Source organism: Lissotriton helveticus, chromosome 5_1 (assembly GCF_964261635.1).
Source record: "Lissotriton helveticus chromosome 5_1, aLisHel1.1, whole genome shotgun sequence".
In the NCBI taxonomy this organism is placed as follows: Eukaryota; Metazoa; Chordata; class Amphibia; order Caudata; family Salamandridae; genus Lissotriton; species Lissotriton helveticus.
This window is the reverse complement of record NC_136065.1, coordinates 1,836,939,577-1,836,957,290: the sequence shown is the minus strand read 5'-3', so window position 1 is coordinate 1,836,957,290 and position 17,714 is coordinate 1,836,939,577. Positions and strand designations below refer to the sequence as shown.

Sequence of the window (17,714 nt, the reverse complement as noted above, 5' to 3'; positions counted from 1 at the left end):
ATGAGATCCCAGGGGCAGCGGCCTGTGTTGCAAGAGCCCAGTGTGCCCCTCAGTGGCTACAACCTATTGCATGCACTGCAGCAGAACTCTTTGAATAATTGTTGTGGGTTGCGCTCTGAGTTACAGGGGTTTAGGATGGCGCATCTGGTCATCTGTAATATACGCTGCAGCAGCAATCTATTCAGGCACTGCAGCAGGGGACTGACTGTACTGCGTGCAGCGGTCTGAGCTCCGGGGGAGGGGGGCAATGATAGAGGTGGAACACCGTCTCATCTCGTGCACTTTTCGCCTCTTGTGCACTGCATGGACGCTGGTATGCAGTGGCTGTAGAACAGGTGGCCTGAGCTGCGGAGCGAAGGATGCAAGTGGAAAGCAGTGCCCCTCACTTCCTGTCACTTGTTACACACAGCAGCCGCCCGGCTGCACGGGGCGAGCACTGCAGCAGTGACGGGCAGTCCTCGGCGCTGCTCGCAGGGCAGGGGCGGCTCTGCAGGGCCTCTCCTCCGGCAGCAGGTGCGGCGGCGGCGGGCCGCAGGGCCCCTTTAAGGCGCTGGGACCAGCCCCAGCCTGCCCTGCTTCCTGCCGGAGAGGAGCTTTGGGGAGGCTGGATATGTAGCTGCGGGGCTGGGCCGCGCTCCTGAGTGCAGGTGGGGGCTGGGCGAAGGGCGGGGGGCCCGGGGAGTGGGGAGGGAAGGAGGCGGGAGGGGTGAAGTGGAGAAAGGGCCGGGCACAGGAGTGGGAGAAGGAAGCAGAAAGAGAAGGTAGCCGAGGGTGAGACGGCAGTGAGAGGGAAGAGTGCAGGAGGAGAGGGGGGCGAAGAGGGGCGTGAGGCAAAGAGTGGAGAAGTGGAGCAGCAGAGGAAAGGAGAAGAGAACACATTTAGAGTGAAGTGCCTCAGAGAAGGGCGAAGAACGAGGGTCAGGAAGGTGCCAAGAGTGGGGTGGAAGTGATAGAGAAGGAAGCAAGCGGTCAGAGAGGGGCGCGAGGCTGACAGACAAGAGGACAGGTGAGGGGGGGCACTGAAAACAAGGAAGGAAGCACGGGCGAGAGAGCGGTGCGGGGCAGCCAGGTGCACGGGGGAGCAGGCTAGACGCAGGGAAGGGAGTGAGACCGACCGTGCCCCAGGTAGGGGAGGCCATGCCTCGCCGGAGGTGCCCAGCCCCCGGGCCCGCCGCCCTCCGGGCACTCCTGCAGCTGCTGCCGCTGCTCTCCGGATGCTGCGGGTCGAATCTGGACTGGAGGTTTCCGGTGGTGAAGGAGGGACCGACCCCGGAGAGCTTCTTCGGCTTCTCGGTGGCTCTGCACCACCAGACCGAGGGGCAGGACCGATACCTGTGAGTACCGAGTGTGCCCTGTGAGTACCGAGTGTAACTAGAGTGAGAGGTACCTGTGAGTAACGAGCACGCCAGCTGTGCATGTGAGAACTTCATATAACAAGGGGGAGAGAGACTTGTGGGTACCGAGTGTACCGGTGAGAACTGATATAACTGGAGTGGGCAACACCTGAGTACCGATTGTATTCGTGAGTACTGAATATACGTGTGAGAAAGGAATATACCGCCGATACCTATACGTTCTGATTCTAGCGTGGGGTGTTACTTGCTAGTATTGAGTACCAGTGAGGAGGTGTCTCCTAACACCTAGTTTGCCAAGGATGAGGAATACCTGCGAGTACTGAATATACCAGGCTGGTGGACACCTGTAAGTACTGAGTAAGCTGTGCCCTGCTAGCATTGAGTGTACCAGGGGCGAAGAGTACCTGTAAGTACTGAGTATGCCATGGAGGTGCCTGACATTAATATACCAGGGACATATAACACATGCACGTAATAGGAACAACAGTGATGCGCCGTACATGAGTACTGGGTGCACTAGGAAAGGGGTTTACCTGAGAATACCAAGTGTGCCAATAATGACAAATAATGCTCTCCTCCTGCAAAATGCGAAGAGGGCACCAGTCTCTCATATCTTCCAAATATTCATTAACTTTGGGAAGGATGGGGGCCCCTGGTTGAGGCGCCCCTGAAGGGTCGGCGGCCCCCCTGCGTCGCGGGGGCTTAAGTTACACATCTGAAGCCAACGTGTGCGAGTTCTGAGCATAATGGGGGCGTCAGCAACACTGAGAATAGAGAGGGCGGAGTATACCTTTCAGTGCAGGGCACACATATTGGTGATTGCAAAGTATATCTTGCACCCAGCAGAACCCTTGTGAGTACACAGACACCTGTGAGTATAAGGTATATTTTGAACACGAGGGTTGTGTAAATCAGTAGTCTGGGCACTAGGAAATCCACTGGTACAGGGGTCTCTGTGAGGACTTAGTACAGATAGGCAGTGTGTAACCGGGTAGATCTATGTGAAAGCGTGTGTCCACAGCTGCACGGTGGGAGATCCACCTGTGGGACCAGTGTGAAGGCTTGTCTGCCAGATTGAATGATACTTGCCATCAGACGAATACCTCTATAATGTGCCACCTCTTCTCATCTGGAGGGTGAGAGTACAGTGTACGAATGGGCAGGGCTGCACCTAGCAGGCCAGGGAGACGGACTCCATTCAGTATCTACACTGGATGTCTCCTCAGCCACGCCAACATCTCTTATCCCATGTACACCCCCAGACTCATCTGTCCTTGAGGCCCCTGTCACAAACGCGCCTCACTTCTTTCCGGGCCTGATGGCGGGTCCGCCTCAAGGGTTCCAAAGATGCACCTTGCACCTCCAGATGAGGCCTTACACGCTTCAGCAAGGTTGGTGCCAAGAACACAACCCTGAACACACTGTGCTCATCACGCCCCAGTGGCTGCCCTTGAAAGTGGGAGTATTTTGAGGTTGGGCTGTGGTGTGTGCTAAGCTCTGTGCTCTGGACCTCCCCAATAATTTGGTACAAAAAACTGACTCTCTCATGAAGCCTGTACACTTTGTGGAGTTTGAACTTCCTTTTTTCTGGAAATGCCTTTCTTTAAAAATCAGTGAATACTTTCCAAATCTCTCACAGGGAGTGAGAGATTGGGATCTGGTCAAACCCCCTGTGTATGGATTACTCATTCATTTTATATATGTGTATCTTCGAATGTGGTATTTACGGCTCAGCAGATATTTCTTTTTGTTCCTGCATATATCACTGTAATGGGTGATTTCTCACACAGATTCTTTTGTAAGCACATTATTTTAAAATTGTGCATTTGTATGATTTGTAAAGCACTATGATGTCGCAGGTGCAATCCATGCTACATAAAACTATTTATTACAAATGCTGTTAAATTTACCTGTGTACAGCGAATCTTGCCTCATAAGAAAGTGTACCTGGTTATACTAACGGAAAAAAAAAAATATGACTGCTGTGCTGTCTTAATTGATGCCTTCCGCCACCATACGATTGCTCCAGGGTGCATAAATTGTGTTTGTGATGCGTGCCAACAGGACATTTAATGTGTGCAGAAAACACTTTGGCGCATAAACCATTTTGGTGTGGTGAACTACAAACAGACAAGAGAAAGTTCTAATTAGGGAGAAACTAATTTCCTTAAAAGCAGAGCACCATGTGGGAACATTCAGTTTGTGGAACTGAACAATAACAATTAAATTGAAATGCATATTTTATTAATGGATAAGGAACTCTGGGCTGCACGTGTGGTCTCTGTCAGTGCTTGAAATGGAAAAATAGAAGTGCAGCTATCCTGTACCAGAGTAACTGCTTGTTTTTGAGAAGTGCAGGTACTCTCCAAGTAAAAGTATTACGTCACTCTTGAGAAGTGCAGGTACTCTCACTCACTAAATAAAAAGGTGTTGGTGTTTAGTACCGAATAGTACCGGCCCTTTTAAAGATCTGTCCTTGTCGTCTTGGTTGAATGGGCTTATGAGAAAGGGATCGGTATAACAGCGGGATAATGTCATGGCCTAAGTTGGAGGCGTGCTCAACATCCCGTCCATCATTTGTTGCTGCAGCATCTTTCACCGTAAGTGGGAAGGGTATGCCCAGACGTGGGTCCCTTGCTTGCAGTGCCACTGGATTCAAGCTAGCCTGGCTGCTGAGGGGTGTTACCCCTAAACTGGTCCTAGGATTCTTGTTTCCGGTCCAGGGAGGACCCGGCTTGTCAGTCCGGGCTGGACTGTTCCCATGAGGAGCAGAGTCAAGACTGATTTGCACATGGCTGGGTCCAAACTGGGGTGGCGTATTGAGCAAAAGAGCAATGGATTTAATCCAGATCTCTTGACTTGGCGTACATTTTTGATTTAATCAGCATTCCGTCTGTCTTGTTTTGCTGCAGAACAATACAAATGGGCAGTAAGTCAGCTAACTCAATGGCTTAAGAGCAGTAGAATGTTTGCATACCGCCTGAGGTTTTGTGCGGTCCCTTTCTGCTGTAAGTTTCTAGGTTGGTGAAAGTTGTTATCACTAAGGCGGGAGCGCCTGCATTACCCTATTAGAATTTTGTGTGTCTTTGAAGTTCATCCTTCCCTACTTGAGGTCTGGTGCTCAAATATAATGCAGAAAAGCAGAGCAAGCTCTGTGGAGTGTGCAGAGTAACTTTAGTTGGAGACACTGAAGAGATTTCAGGGCCAGGTTAGCATGAGCATCTCCCTTAGGTATTCGACAGGTTTTGTTGTCGACTATTTGCCAATTGGAGCTGTTCAATTGATTGTGTGAGCATGGCAAAGGAAGGGGGTGTTACTTTTCTGTAATTAACGCACGGGTGCTGTTTTAGTGCGTACCCACTGGAAATGGTAGATTATATAATATTATGATATACGTCTGTTTCTATTGAGATTTCGCTCAAATAATACACAGAAAAGTAAAGGTGACAGTCCTTAGTAATGATGGGGGGCAATAAATTGCCCCGTCAAGTAGCTGAGGCGATGCGTAAAAACTTCTAGATAAATACACAATATTGCAGCCTGGTCATAAATAATCCCAGCGGTTACCAGAGAATGGACTTTGTTTTCTATGTGAATGAACCATTTGACGCATGAAGAAGACAAGAAGACTTAACAAATAGATCAAAACATGTTCTAAATAAATACAATTGCCTATAACCATCAGCTACATTTCTGACCATCATTACCGAGTAGAAATTGGTATGAAATCTGGCTGTAAATATTTTTAGTTTGTATTGCCTTCTTGTATGTGTATTGACAATGGATTTCGCATTCAGTGCCTTTTGTTCGATGCTTTGACACATACGTTCTGGAATGCTATACTTTTCTGTTCTTGTGCTCGCTATGAATATGATATGGGCGAGCCGGTTCACATTGATCACACGAGGATCACTGTGTACCTGTATGCACAAACACGCCCACTTTTCTTTCACTGTTTTATCTATGTGGTTCGTGAGTGCCTGGACTTTTGAAATATCATATTTTACTACCGTGTCGTTTGTGACATCTTTTTTTTCCTTCAAATTATTAATGGATGTTTGCCCTTTTGTTCATTTTCCTTTTTGCCCCCTTTTTTTACACTTTGGAAAAGTAGAGATTACATGTATTTATTTTTATGGAGTAGTGTTATTATGTAGTGTCATTTCCGCGATGTACAGCATGGAAGGATGTAAGTGCAACAAAGAACAAAATTATGTAGCGCCCTCTTTGAGCGACTCACTTGTAAGCACTAGGACTTTTGAGCCTTTTAACTGTTTTGGACTGGATTTTCTGGTGAATAATGTGGTGCATGGCAGAACAAGATACCTCACAGTCACTATCCAAGCGCCACCAGCTCCACACACTGCCATTTTGCCCCCAACTCCACACAGTGCCCATGTACTGCAGGTTCCTCACACTGTCCATCCATGCGTGCCCAGCTCCACGAACTTCCATGTGCCCCACGCTCTCCACACTGTCCATGTGTTCCATGCTCCTCTCGCTGTCCGTGTGCCCAAGGTCTCCCCATTGTCCGAGTGCCCCCCCACAATGTCTGTCCATGCTTGTCCAGCTCCTCACACTGTCCATGTGCTCCTTGACCCCCACAGTCACTGCCCTTGTGCCCAGATCTCCCCACAGCATCCATCTGGGCTTCTCATCATGGGTGGTCCGATAGGTGCAGTGATCTTTAGCTCACCCGTTGGGAGAGATAAGTATCACCCTGTTATGGGGTTGTCTCTGATAATGGGGAATAACAGGCGGATTCTGTTGCTTACTGCTACAAAATGTGCCTGCCCAGCTAATTACTGGGCATTTATCCCCTGATACATTTTGGTTGGTTTGCAGTATCAGCCACCAAACTCCTAAAGTTGGTATGTGCAGTGACCACGCATACAGGTAGTATCTGGACGGCTGGTAGCGAGGGCCGCAGTGTCCCCGTCTCCCTTGCTCCTTCTCACAAGTTAGCTCCTAAGTGCCTCAAACTGTCTTTAAGGGCTTAAGTGTCTCATCCAGTGTGTTCATGGGCCCCTAGTGCCTCAGACAGCCTCCTTGGGCCCAAGGTGTCTCACCTAGTTTGTTCATGGGTCATGGGTGAGTTGCTCACTGAGTCCACGGCCTCTCAGTGCCCCGTATTGTATGTCCATGGACCCCAGGAACCTCCCACTATCATTAACAGGCCTCGGGCTCCTCACCTAGTCTGTCCATGCTTCCCAAGCCCCGTACACAATTTGTCCATGGACTCTTGGTGCCGCACACTGACTTTCATTTGGCCCTCAGTACCTCGCACTGTCTTTGTGGGCCGAAGTGTCTCACCCAGTCTGTTCATGGGCCCCCGAGAGCCTCACACCATCCTTGTGGGCCTAAGTCTATCACTCAGTTTGTCCATAGACCCCCCAGTTCCTCACACTGAGGCCTAAATGCCTCAGATGGGCCCTTCAGGGACTTGTATGTCTCTGGGCCTAAGTGACTCATGCATGGGCCCCCAGTTCCTAACACCATCTCTATGGGCCTGAGTGCCTCACCTAGTGTCTCCCTGGGCCCCATCCCAGCTCCTCACACTGCCTGTGTGGGTCTGAGTGTCTTAAACTGTCTGATCTTGGTCCCCAAGACTGCTCAAGAGGATGGAAATATATGAAAGTTTGTACATATGGCATATGTTGGCTCCACCAGCCACAGAGATGTTCCATGGTGTAGAGAGAACATTGAGGAAGGAAAGCGAAAAAAATGAAACTCTATTTTATTACAGGGGAACTCTCTAAGAGTAACTGAAGCTGCTTTTCTACTGTACACACACTGCTGGTTTGTGTTATTTTTCAGTGTTTACAAGGGTTTTTGGAGTGTGTTATCGCGAGTGTCAAAGCGTTGCAGTAACCAGCATCTGAGTCAAATAACACTCATTAATGTAAGACGGAGCAGCGGCCTACACTGACCAGCCGGGATACAAAACCTGCCGCAACAACCGACTGAGCTATCTTACTTGGGGGGAGATTGGTTACTGGCGAAGGTAGCAGTGATACTTATGAGTATTGGGGGGAGAAAGAGTTAATCCTAACTGTGAGTAATGGTGAAGGAGGGTAGCCATACTGTGAGTACTGGGGGAAAGAGGGGTTAATGAAAGCCATAAGTACGGTGAGGGAGGGGCAGTGATACCGAAAAGTATTGGGAAAATGACAGGGCTAGTAATAGATACAACTACATTGATGGAAAGGGAAAGAATACATTAGCCCAGGAGAATAATACCTGTGTAATATAGGTGTGCAGAGATTCTTTTTTAGACCAGAGATTTGTTAAGTTGACATTTTTCACCCTTTACAAAGGTTGGAATGTCACTGTGTAACAGCTGTCGTGCAAAGTGTGTTTTTATGCTGCACGATATTTTTCACTAGCTAGCTAGTACACTTTAAGAACACTAGTTTTTTTAAACCTAAATATAGCTTGTCCATTACCTTTTAGTTAAATGAGGATGACCTAAGTTGACAGAAATTTCAGCATTTTCCCTTGGTATTGACAAAAGAAAAAATGCAAACTCTGCAAAGTTGTCAAAAGTACTATTAGGTGCCATGGTTGATTAAAAAAAAAAAAAAAAAATCAGCATTGCAAACTTCTAGTGCTGGTAAAGAATGGTGGTAAGTTGTGATACCTGTGAGCACATCACATGTTAGTAAGTATCTGGAAGGAAGGATTGCGGGCATCAGTTTGCTTTGGAGAACCAATGACGGGGCTGGAGAAGGAATGAGGTGATTGGTTTAAATTGTATTTAATCCTAGACCTCGCCGCTCCATCACAAGCTGATTTTGCAGGTAAACAGTGGGATAGCGTTTGGGGTCACCTGTGCCATGTCAACGCTGCAGCGCCCCCTTCGTAGCGCCGCCATAGCACGTGTCCAAGATGGCGGCGGCGCCTGTGTTGGAATGGGCCTTGAGCGCACGTGGGTCCCGGAGTGAGCTGGCGCCGGTGGGCTGGATCAGCAGCAGAACAGGTTGCGGGCGGGAATCCCGCCAGCTCTGGGAGCTGCGGTCTGCAGGTAAGCAGCGGCTGCCAGGTGCAGCCCGTGCCAGCTGCAGGGCCCCACCGCCTGCCAAGGCCAGGGAGCGAGCAACGTCACTCAGCGCTTTCACTGCTGTGCTGCGGCAGGCTCCGGTTAGGCCCAAATCCAGATGTAGACTCAGTAAATGTCAGCCGCTTTTAATATTGGGTGACGTAAGAGAGAACACAAAAAGCAGGTAAACCCTGGAAGGGCTGTAAGAAGGGTCTAAGAGATGTGAGAATTGTGTAGACACGGTCTGGAAGAGGTGAGAAGACAACTGAATGTAGGGGGTCTCCTCAAGTGTCTGTGAGATGAGAGCGGGGACACGTTCATGGGGCTGTGTGAGAGCGGGCCGAGTGATGTGAGAACAGTTTGTAAGCAGTGTATGTAGGGTTGTGAGTCAGGGTCATATGAGAGCTGTGTAAGTTGGGCTAAGGGTGGCACGTACCAACTTTGCATAAGGGGTTAGCGTGACTGTGGTATGTGACGTGGGAGATTAGTACACGAGTATGTATCTGTTATGTATTGAAATGTGGGAGATTAGTACAGGAGTGTATCTGTGTTATGTATTGAAATGTGGGAGAATAGTACATGAGTAGGTTTCTGTTCTTGGCATCTGTGCTATGTATTGAAATGTGGGAGAATAGTACATGAGTAGGTTTCTGTTCTTGGCATCTGTGCTATGTATTGAAATGTGGGAGATTAGTACGTGAGTATGTTTCTTACCTTGGCATCTGTGCAATGTTTTGGAATCCTTTGTGTAACCGGTGGGTTTATGTGGTCGGCCTAGAACGTGCAATATAGAGGGAAACTAGGGTATTGAATTTCCACCTGAGTGGTGTTCTGTGTGTATGTGATGGTGTGTGCCTTGAAGATGGGATTATGTGTGTGGTGGGCTGTGTCTATGGGGAGGCCTGGGAGCCCACCTCTCACCCCCCCCCCCCCGTACCTCCATTCTCCTTCACTCCTGTGCTGGGGCCGAGGCTTGGCCTGTCAGGCATTCCCCGCATTCCTGGCTGTATAGAGTGTCTGAGCTCAACCTGCTGCACAAAAGCCTTTCTTTCAGCACCCCACCCCCCCTCCCCCGAGGTAGAGGTGGCCTGCTAGAAGCCTCGACTGCCTTGGATTGTTCCCTCCAAGCCCCTTCCCAATATAGTACCAGACAATACAGTGCTACATTAGAACAACGTCTTAATGTATATGTTTACCGAATGTTTGCACCCCTCATTTTTTTCACACACTACACCACTGCTTCAAGGCTAGGGGTGTCGCAATGGAGTGGGGGGGTGGAGGGGTGGGCATCCGGGGCAGTTTGGTCTTTTTAGGGCCCGCTCTGCCACTGGTAAGTCTATTTATATATCACCAAAGCAAACCGTAGTGAGTGTTTACTTTCTGTTCAGGCCACGGCCTTCATAGCCGCAAAGACTGGTGCCTGCCCTTTTGTGCCACTAGTTGCTGCCCCTGGGCTATGAAGGTAGTGGCAGGAACAGAAAGTGAATGAGGGCTATATGGAGCCTGTTAATCTTGTGCAGTTTGCACTTTTGCCCTTCCTCACAACCCCTTCGAAGTAATAGAGGCTCTTGAGGGGTTAAAGAGGGGAGAATATGATACCACTCTTTAGTGCTATTGGGCTTTAATGGGCGATGTCACTTTCATAACCCCTAGCATTATGCCAACTTGATATCCATGGTTTCCAGTTTGTTTATTCATTGAAGTTACATGGTTATTTTGTATCACGCACGTCACGTAGTGTCCAACTTAGGTCTAAGAGGACTGGATCCATGCCAGATTTTCAGGATATTCATATAAAGTAAATTTACTCTTGTTGAGACAATCACCATATTTGACGGCTGCCCTCACAGTGCTACGCCATCTGCATTATTAGGACCTTTTCCGCAGACTGTATGTACCTGTTGCCATAACAACAACAACTTTTTGCCATGATTTTGGTTCATTCACAAACGTTTGGTTCTGAGATGCACACCAGACTTCACCAACGTCCCTGAAGGAGAGTTAATTTAATGACCCTCTCAACTAAGGCCATTTGTGGGGCTTACAGGTGTGCTCATACTGAGCAAACAGTTTCTTTTATTTCATAATATTCAAGGGTGGCTCCTCCACTGAGGCGGAGGAGCGTCTCCCCACTGCTTTTCAGCACTTCAAAAAATGAAAACTAAAATGATAATAGCACAATGTTATCACAGAGCAGGAGAGGCATGGTTTGGCACTTTCTAAGGACCAGGCGCCCTGCAACAATCACTTTTGGCGCCCCCATATCACAAGACCACCTCTTTGGATTCTCTCCCTACCACCTGCGAAAGTGCCCCATATCTCTCCCATCATAAGATATTGCTAAACACAGCGCCCCCGAGGTCATAGCGCCCCCCTCGGCAGGTCAGCACCCAGTGCAACTGCACCAGTCCCACTGCCCTAAAGCCGGCCTTGCTAAGGGTGCATAACTGTTTGGCCGTCCGCCCTTGGCCATCCAAACAGTAATACGCACTTAGCATGTTCTCCACAAGGCTGTAATGACAGCCCAGGGGGGGAACATACCTAGGCTCTCAGTCCCTGTCTGAGTGCCGGATCACGGCACTCTGAGCAATCACAACACTGCTGTCATGGTGACAGCAGCATCGTGATTGAAGCCTGGGTGCTTCGGCTCACACAGAAGCATAGGACTCAGAAGAGGCGGCAGCTGGCCAGCCGGTAGGTAAGTGATGTGTTATTTTTTTAACCCCCCGCTCTCCCTCTACCCGGGAGCAGCAACACTGATAATATTGCCAATAGAGACTTTTGTTTCCCCTAAGGAGATTGCCACAACACCGACAATTAATTATTTCTAGATAAATGTATTCTAGGACCTCTTTGGGGTATGTCCAAGATTGTTGTTTTGTTTACTTGTAGGGACTACAGAGTACCTTTCTGTGCCGGGGCTGCTCCTCCGCTGTGGCGTAGGAGCATTTTCCCACTGCTTTCAAGCAGTGCAAGAAGTAGAAACTTAAATGATAATAACTGAATGTTATTATCATTTATGTAGGTGCTGCTTTGCGGGCGGGTGGGCAGGGCTGCCCCTGCTCTCGGAGCAGGGCAGGGGAGGAGTGGTTTGCCCACTCCTAAGTGCGCATTGAAAGTTTCATCAGCACTCTCTGGCCACCCAAAATGCTCACTTTCCCAGTTCTGCATGCAGGCCGCATTACAGCCTGCATGGAGAACATGCCCGGCCCCACATTCCTGGTTGAGCGTCGAACCAGGATGCTCAAAACCAATCACAATGCTGCATTGTTGTGTTGTGATTGGTCAGGGGAGCCTGGATGCCTTTCAATTGTAAGGCTACTTTGGTCAGTGGGGCCTGGCTGTGCTTCCTGTTCGATGGAGGAGCAGGAGTTGAAACTCTGGACCCAGCGGCAAGGTAAGCTAATTATTATGCGCAACCACCTACAATCGCGACCCCCTGCGTAACCCCCCACCCACTGAGACCTCCGCCTCGCCACTTGCGAGCCATGCTGGCTGCCACTGTTTCTGTGAGTTCCAGGCTTTGTTGTATGCTTTACTGTGTAGTCTACAGACAAACTAAATCAAACCAAGTACTCAATGGCTGCAAAATTCATCCCCACTTCTCCTTCTAGACAGCCAAAACACTGCCTTCTACCCTCGTTCTGCCCAAGTTGAACTGCTGCAACAGCTTACTAGTTGGTTGTCCTATATACTCAATTCGTCTATTCAACGAAATGCTAAACTGCTATTAGAGTCTTGTAGAACCTACCTACGCTCAACATCCTATCATCATTGACTAAGCCTGTTATCTGCAAATAACAAGACTGCTTTCAAACTACTAATTCTGTTTTTAATGCCGTCAGTGAGCTATCATCGCCCTGCTAACTATCTCAAATGCCAGCAGGTGCGCGCCTTCTCCCAGCCAGCCAAAATGTCCTTGCTGTCCCAAAAACTCCATGTGCAGCTTACTGATTCCACTCTTTTGAGCTGCTGAGACTATACTTCCGGGGCCAACTTCTATCTGAACTGCGCACCATCTCTACTCCTGGTATTGTCAAAACCACATTTAAATAATCATATATTTGTGCTCAAAAGTGACCACACCGAATGTACGGTAATTCACTTCTACACTTCCAGGACCTCCCAGTATCCTTGACCTAAATAGAAAACATGTTGATATACCATGTTGTATAGCCAGTTTATTGACCCTTATTGTCTTGTTTATAACACAAATAATGTATCTGTTACCCAAACTGTACTCAGCCTTTTTACTGTGGTTCTCTTGCTATGTGCAGCGTCTCTTGTCGAAATGCTAATCACTTGCCAAATAAATATGTAATTGAATACATTAATTACAGGGTCTTACTGGTCACCATCCATTATAATTCATCACTAAATGATCCATTAATCTATCCTATCATTTACATAAAATACCCATCAAGATGAACTCTAAACAAAATGAAAACAACCGAATATAACATCAACAGATTTCTTTGTCTCTGGTCGACAAAAGTCTCAGAAGTTTAAAGGGTAGGCCAGGTCTTGAAAGTACGAAGGAGCCACACGTTCTACACAAATACATAAAAAATAAGACCGCATTAAAGGAGGCTTTCTTAAAATAATTGATGTGCCTTGGTGGTAGACCTGGTGAGGCTGGGACAAATGACTTTCCATTCAGCGATAAGGTAATTCATGTGCTTAATAAGGATGGGCTCGGGCAGCAAGCACCCCACTTTCACCCCTTAGCCATGTTCCAGTGAGTCAGTTCTCCCTGTGTCCTACCTGGACAGGAATGCTTAATTACCTCCCAAAGCATTAAGAAGTTTCAGTAACAGCCCGAGGTGCCAGACTGTCAAAAGCCTTTTGGAAACCCTCTAGGCAAGTGCTTTCTTTGTGGTTACAGGGAATATATGTTTCCATTAGCTCAAGCACAGTGTAGTTGTGATCGGCTGCTCTGTGGTTAGCACTGAATCCTATTTGACTCTAATTTTAAATCACTATTCCCTAAGGAATATGCATATTCATGCATTTAAAATGCTACAAAAACACTCCCCCATTGTATCTCACTGAGAAACAACAGACACATTAATGTACTTCAACAGGATGGTTCACTGACACAACATTGATGTAAAAAATATAGAAAACCGAAATATCGTCTCCTTTACTTAAACTGGTAAGTAAAAAAATATAGACTAAAAAACATAGATGTAAAAAATATGGATGTATAAAATATTGACATATATAAATATAAAATAAAATCATATATATTAATGATATTAGATATTACATTTAATGTTAAAATAAAATACATTTAATATTCATTTCAATAACGTATAACAAATAAACTTAACAAACTAAACACAAACATAATTATTTATACATATATATTTACTTTAAAACAATTAATAAACTATTTTTAATTTATGTTAAAAGTTTGAAATATAAAATAAAAATATATATCAATGATTTAATATTAAAAAACAAAAATCCATAATAAATTAAAACATTAAACTATAAAAACATATTTAAACTTAAATTTCACAATACAGTCAGTGCAAAAATAGGGAAAGTGTTGGATAGCGGAGGGGTAAAAATTACTATTCCCACTCCAGTGAGAGCAACAGTAGAGAAAGTGCTGGATAGTGGAGGGGTAACATGACTATTCCCACTCCAGTGGGTGCAAGAGTAGGGAAGGTGTTGGATAGCGGAGGGGTAAAAATGACTATTCCAACTCCAGTGAGTCCATTAGTAGGGAAAGTGTTGGATAGCGGAGGTGTACAATTTACTATTCCCACTCCAGTGAGTGCAACAGTAGGGAAAGTGTTGGTCGTTTTTTGTAGATCTCGCTGCCTATTATGCAAATGTTAGATCCTGATTAATTTAGTGCCCAGTGACCAAAAATTCCTCACAAGCACACATTTACATGTCACACACCCACTTATCTCCTAATCTGCTATGAACACAAACCCAGTTCACTCCTAGAAGGTAGTACTGTATATACACATCCCTGCAGATTGCAGGAAAATTAGTACGTGCATGCGCAATTTCTGCTGCACTAGCCTAATCTGTGCATAATTTGCAACACATTATGTAGAATTTCCAAAATTTCCCTATTATACCACATTGCATATTTATCTGCCCTTCGCAACAAAAAATTTGCATGAGTGCGTGGTAACAACGTGAACAATCAGAATTCAACAGTCGCTGTTTGCCAATTTCCATTTTGCATAATGTTTTTTTAATTTTTCTGAAATTTCCTGTAATTACTCAAAGCAAGTTGTACAGATTTTGCAAACCCTTAACAATAACATGGCTTCCGTAGCTAGCGATTTGGGTCAGCCCACAATAAGAAAAACTCCCCAACTAGATCAATCATAGTATGTTGGAGGCCACCCCCTTTAACAAAATGTTACAGCTCAAGGGACATGCCTATCGTTTGGGTCAGCAATATCATTCAAAAGCCCTTTAATTAATCACTGTATAGTATTCTTATGTACATCAGGCTTGCTCTTTATTTTATTTATAACGTGCACATAGTGTCCAGCAGTTCGAGCTTCAAGGCTTTCAGTGGTCACGCGAAATGGTGGATAGATTACATCAAATTACAGAACTCTTAAGTGTTACCGTTACACCATCTTGAGTTCATGCTACTCTGCTCTGTTTTGTACTATGTAGCTAGATTATTTAAATGCATATTAAAGTGCCTGTGGTAGAAGAAATGGAACAAAACTACTGTTATGTGTAGATCATTGCTGAACTGGGGCCACAGGAGACGTGTTTATCCAGGCCTCTTATTCGAGGTAAGCTTGCACTGCTTAGAAGTTCCCCAGGCCAGTACCTAACTTAAATTGAGATAGAGGTTGAGATAGAGGCACGCTAAAGAAGTAGAAAGAGAGAATCAGTCTATATTTTCAGGTTCTGAGGAACAGCTTTGACACCCATCATTTAGCTTCTTAAACAGAACCCCAGGACCGCTTTACTTGCATAGCGCAGCCTGCTGCTAGCCCCAGTGACAACTCATTTACCCTCGCTTCCAGGGATGCCCGGTGTCCTTCCTTCTTGTCTCCCCCTCACATAGCAGTCTTGCAGCAGCCAGTCTGCCCTCCTGACTTCTGGCTCTGGTTGCCCCTGTTTGCTGCTCCTTCTCCGATGTCACAGTTTCTGACAACTTGTCTACTGCTCCTTTTTAGGTTTTGCCTCGGCAATGCGTACGAAGTACGCATGCGCTAGCAAAATCTTATGTTTTGCTCTGTGGGGTCGGGTATCCGCCCCCTCCTCGCCCCCTCCTCCCATTGGCTAGCTCCATAAATGGAGACTAGCCATTGGGAGCCGGATCTGTCCGTCAATCCCGGACCAGATTCGGGGGCGTTCCCGAGAATTTTTCCAATTTGGTGACGTCAGCCTGTTCTCGGGAACGCTCCCGAATCTGGTCCGGCATTGAGCCGGCACACCTTGCGTTTTAACAATTTATAAAGAACATTTGTCTTAGTGTAGGCTGGAAAATGTTTATCTCATCTATGAAAAAAGTAGAAACATCCGCCATAAGAATTATTTCATGTGCCTACATCATCCCAACGAAGTTGTTCTACAATGAATACCCGGAGTGGGTGCAGGCTCCGTTTTTCAGCGCCTGTGGCGAGGCGGTGCGTGTTCCAAGTTCATTATTTCGCCTCTTCGATGCTGGTCATTTTGCAGACCCTGCGGACGGTGACCTCCAGCTACGCGGCGTCTACAGTGGCAGCAGAGTACGGGGTGAAGTGTGCCAGGGCGCCCCTCTGCAGGGAGACTCCGAGCACCAGCCCGTCGCACAATCTACCCTGGCGCGCACAAGTTAGAGAGGCCCACATCTGCTCCAAGGGGGAAACAATCCCAGGCGAACTGGAAGCATCACACGCCAGCCGCCTCCGCGCTCCTCTGGAAAATCCGTGTCCGATGCGCACAGGGGCTGCGGGGAGAAATCTGAAACCGGTGCCGTACACTGCCGCTCTGGAGAGGGAGGGACAAGTGTAGCCGAGAATACCGAAAGCCCTCGCCGCGGAACTCCCCTCGGGAGAAGGTAAAGCTCAGGGGCCCATGATACCCCGCAAACAATCCGCCACTGGGAGCAAGCACTAACGGAAACAGCAGCCAGGTTCACAGAAGGATGGCACGCGTAAATATGCCGAGCACACTGATCCACAGCATGAAGTCCGCCTCCAAAAAACTAAAAAAGAGACGGTAGAGTGAGTACATCCAAGCTAAAATACAGTCTGATTTACAATCCAAGAATTCTCCCAAGGCCGGTTATTTGCATGATGAGGGCTCCGTGCGGTGTTCGCTCAGCAGTCGGAAGTCATCGACCCTTGTGTCTTTCCACCTGCAGGGTGCCGACTGTGCTGATGTGTGTTTACGGAAGGCGCCGATGAGAATCTTCCCCCCCCCCTTTCAGGATGGTAGGGAGCGGTGGAAAAGTTCCCAGAGGGTCCATTTTCTGTCAGAAACCTATGCATCCTCGCTGGTTCTCTGGCTATGTCCCACGAAGGCAACTTTTATTTTCAGCCATCGCCTTTGTTTGCGTAGCATCGTCTTGGATGATGCACGGCGCTAACTGTACCAAACATTCCAGGCATAACATGCATTTTAACACTGAATGTGATTGTCACAAGGCATTGTTAAACGTTTAAAAAAAAAAAAAAAAAAAAAAAAAAAATCAGCACCCTGTGCAATTACAGACTCAAGTAACAGTTACTTTAAACGCAGTATTAAAGGGCATGCATTACGTGTACGTATTGTTTACAACCTCCACACCGACGACTAACACATTTAACAACTTAATTTAGCACACTTCTGTTGCACGTGTTAATTTATTTAAGAGCACTTACTCCAACAGGAATGTTATCTGTTGTGTATCATGTCCCAAATAAAGACGCATTTTGAGTTAGATTAATGCAATTAGAGTTCCGGTTACACGGGACAAAGACGTGATCTAAACTAACACATAATTAACTGTGCATTGTGTTGGCATAAGACACATCTTAGAATTGACCCCTTACGAAACACACTGGACGCTTGGGATTCACAGCAATCTCTCGTCGCGCCTTGTGCCTGGAGAGGGAGGGACAAGTGTAGCCGAGAATACCGAAAGCCCTCGCCGCGGAACTCCCCTCGGGAGAAGGTAAAGCTCAGGGGCCATGTTGTAGTTTTATCACATAGTCTGGCACACCGCAGGATGAATGTAACCGCAACCATTTACGGTAAGGAGTGCCCGCCCCCCCCGCAGCCCGGGGGAAGAAGGAAGACGGCAGCCCAGGAGAAGAAGTATGGCGGCCCACGCGGGGCTCCCGTGGCCTGGAGGGAGC

General features: G+C 47.2%; 1 protein-coding gene across 1 annotated transcript in view; it reads left to right on the top strand.

Moving 5' to 3' along the window:
- Window positions 1-569: 569 nt before the first annotated feature.
- ITGA3 (integrin subunit alpha 3) overlaps window positions 570-17,714 on the top strand; it is a 342,715-nt gene continuing 325,570 nt past the window's right edge. The window contains exon 1 of the mRNA XM_078645244.1: window positions 570-1,334. Within this exon, the coding sequence (XP_078501370.1) occupies window positions 1,138-1,334 (197 nt within the window). The 5' untranslated portion in view covers window positions 570-1,137. The remainder of the gene's footprint in view (window positions 1,335-17,714) is intronic.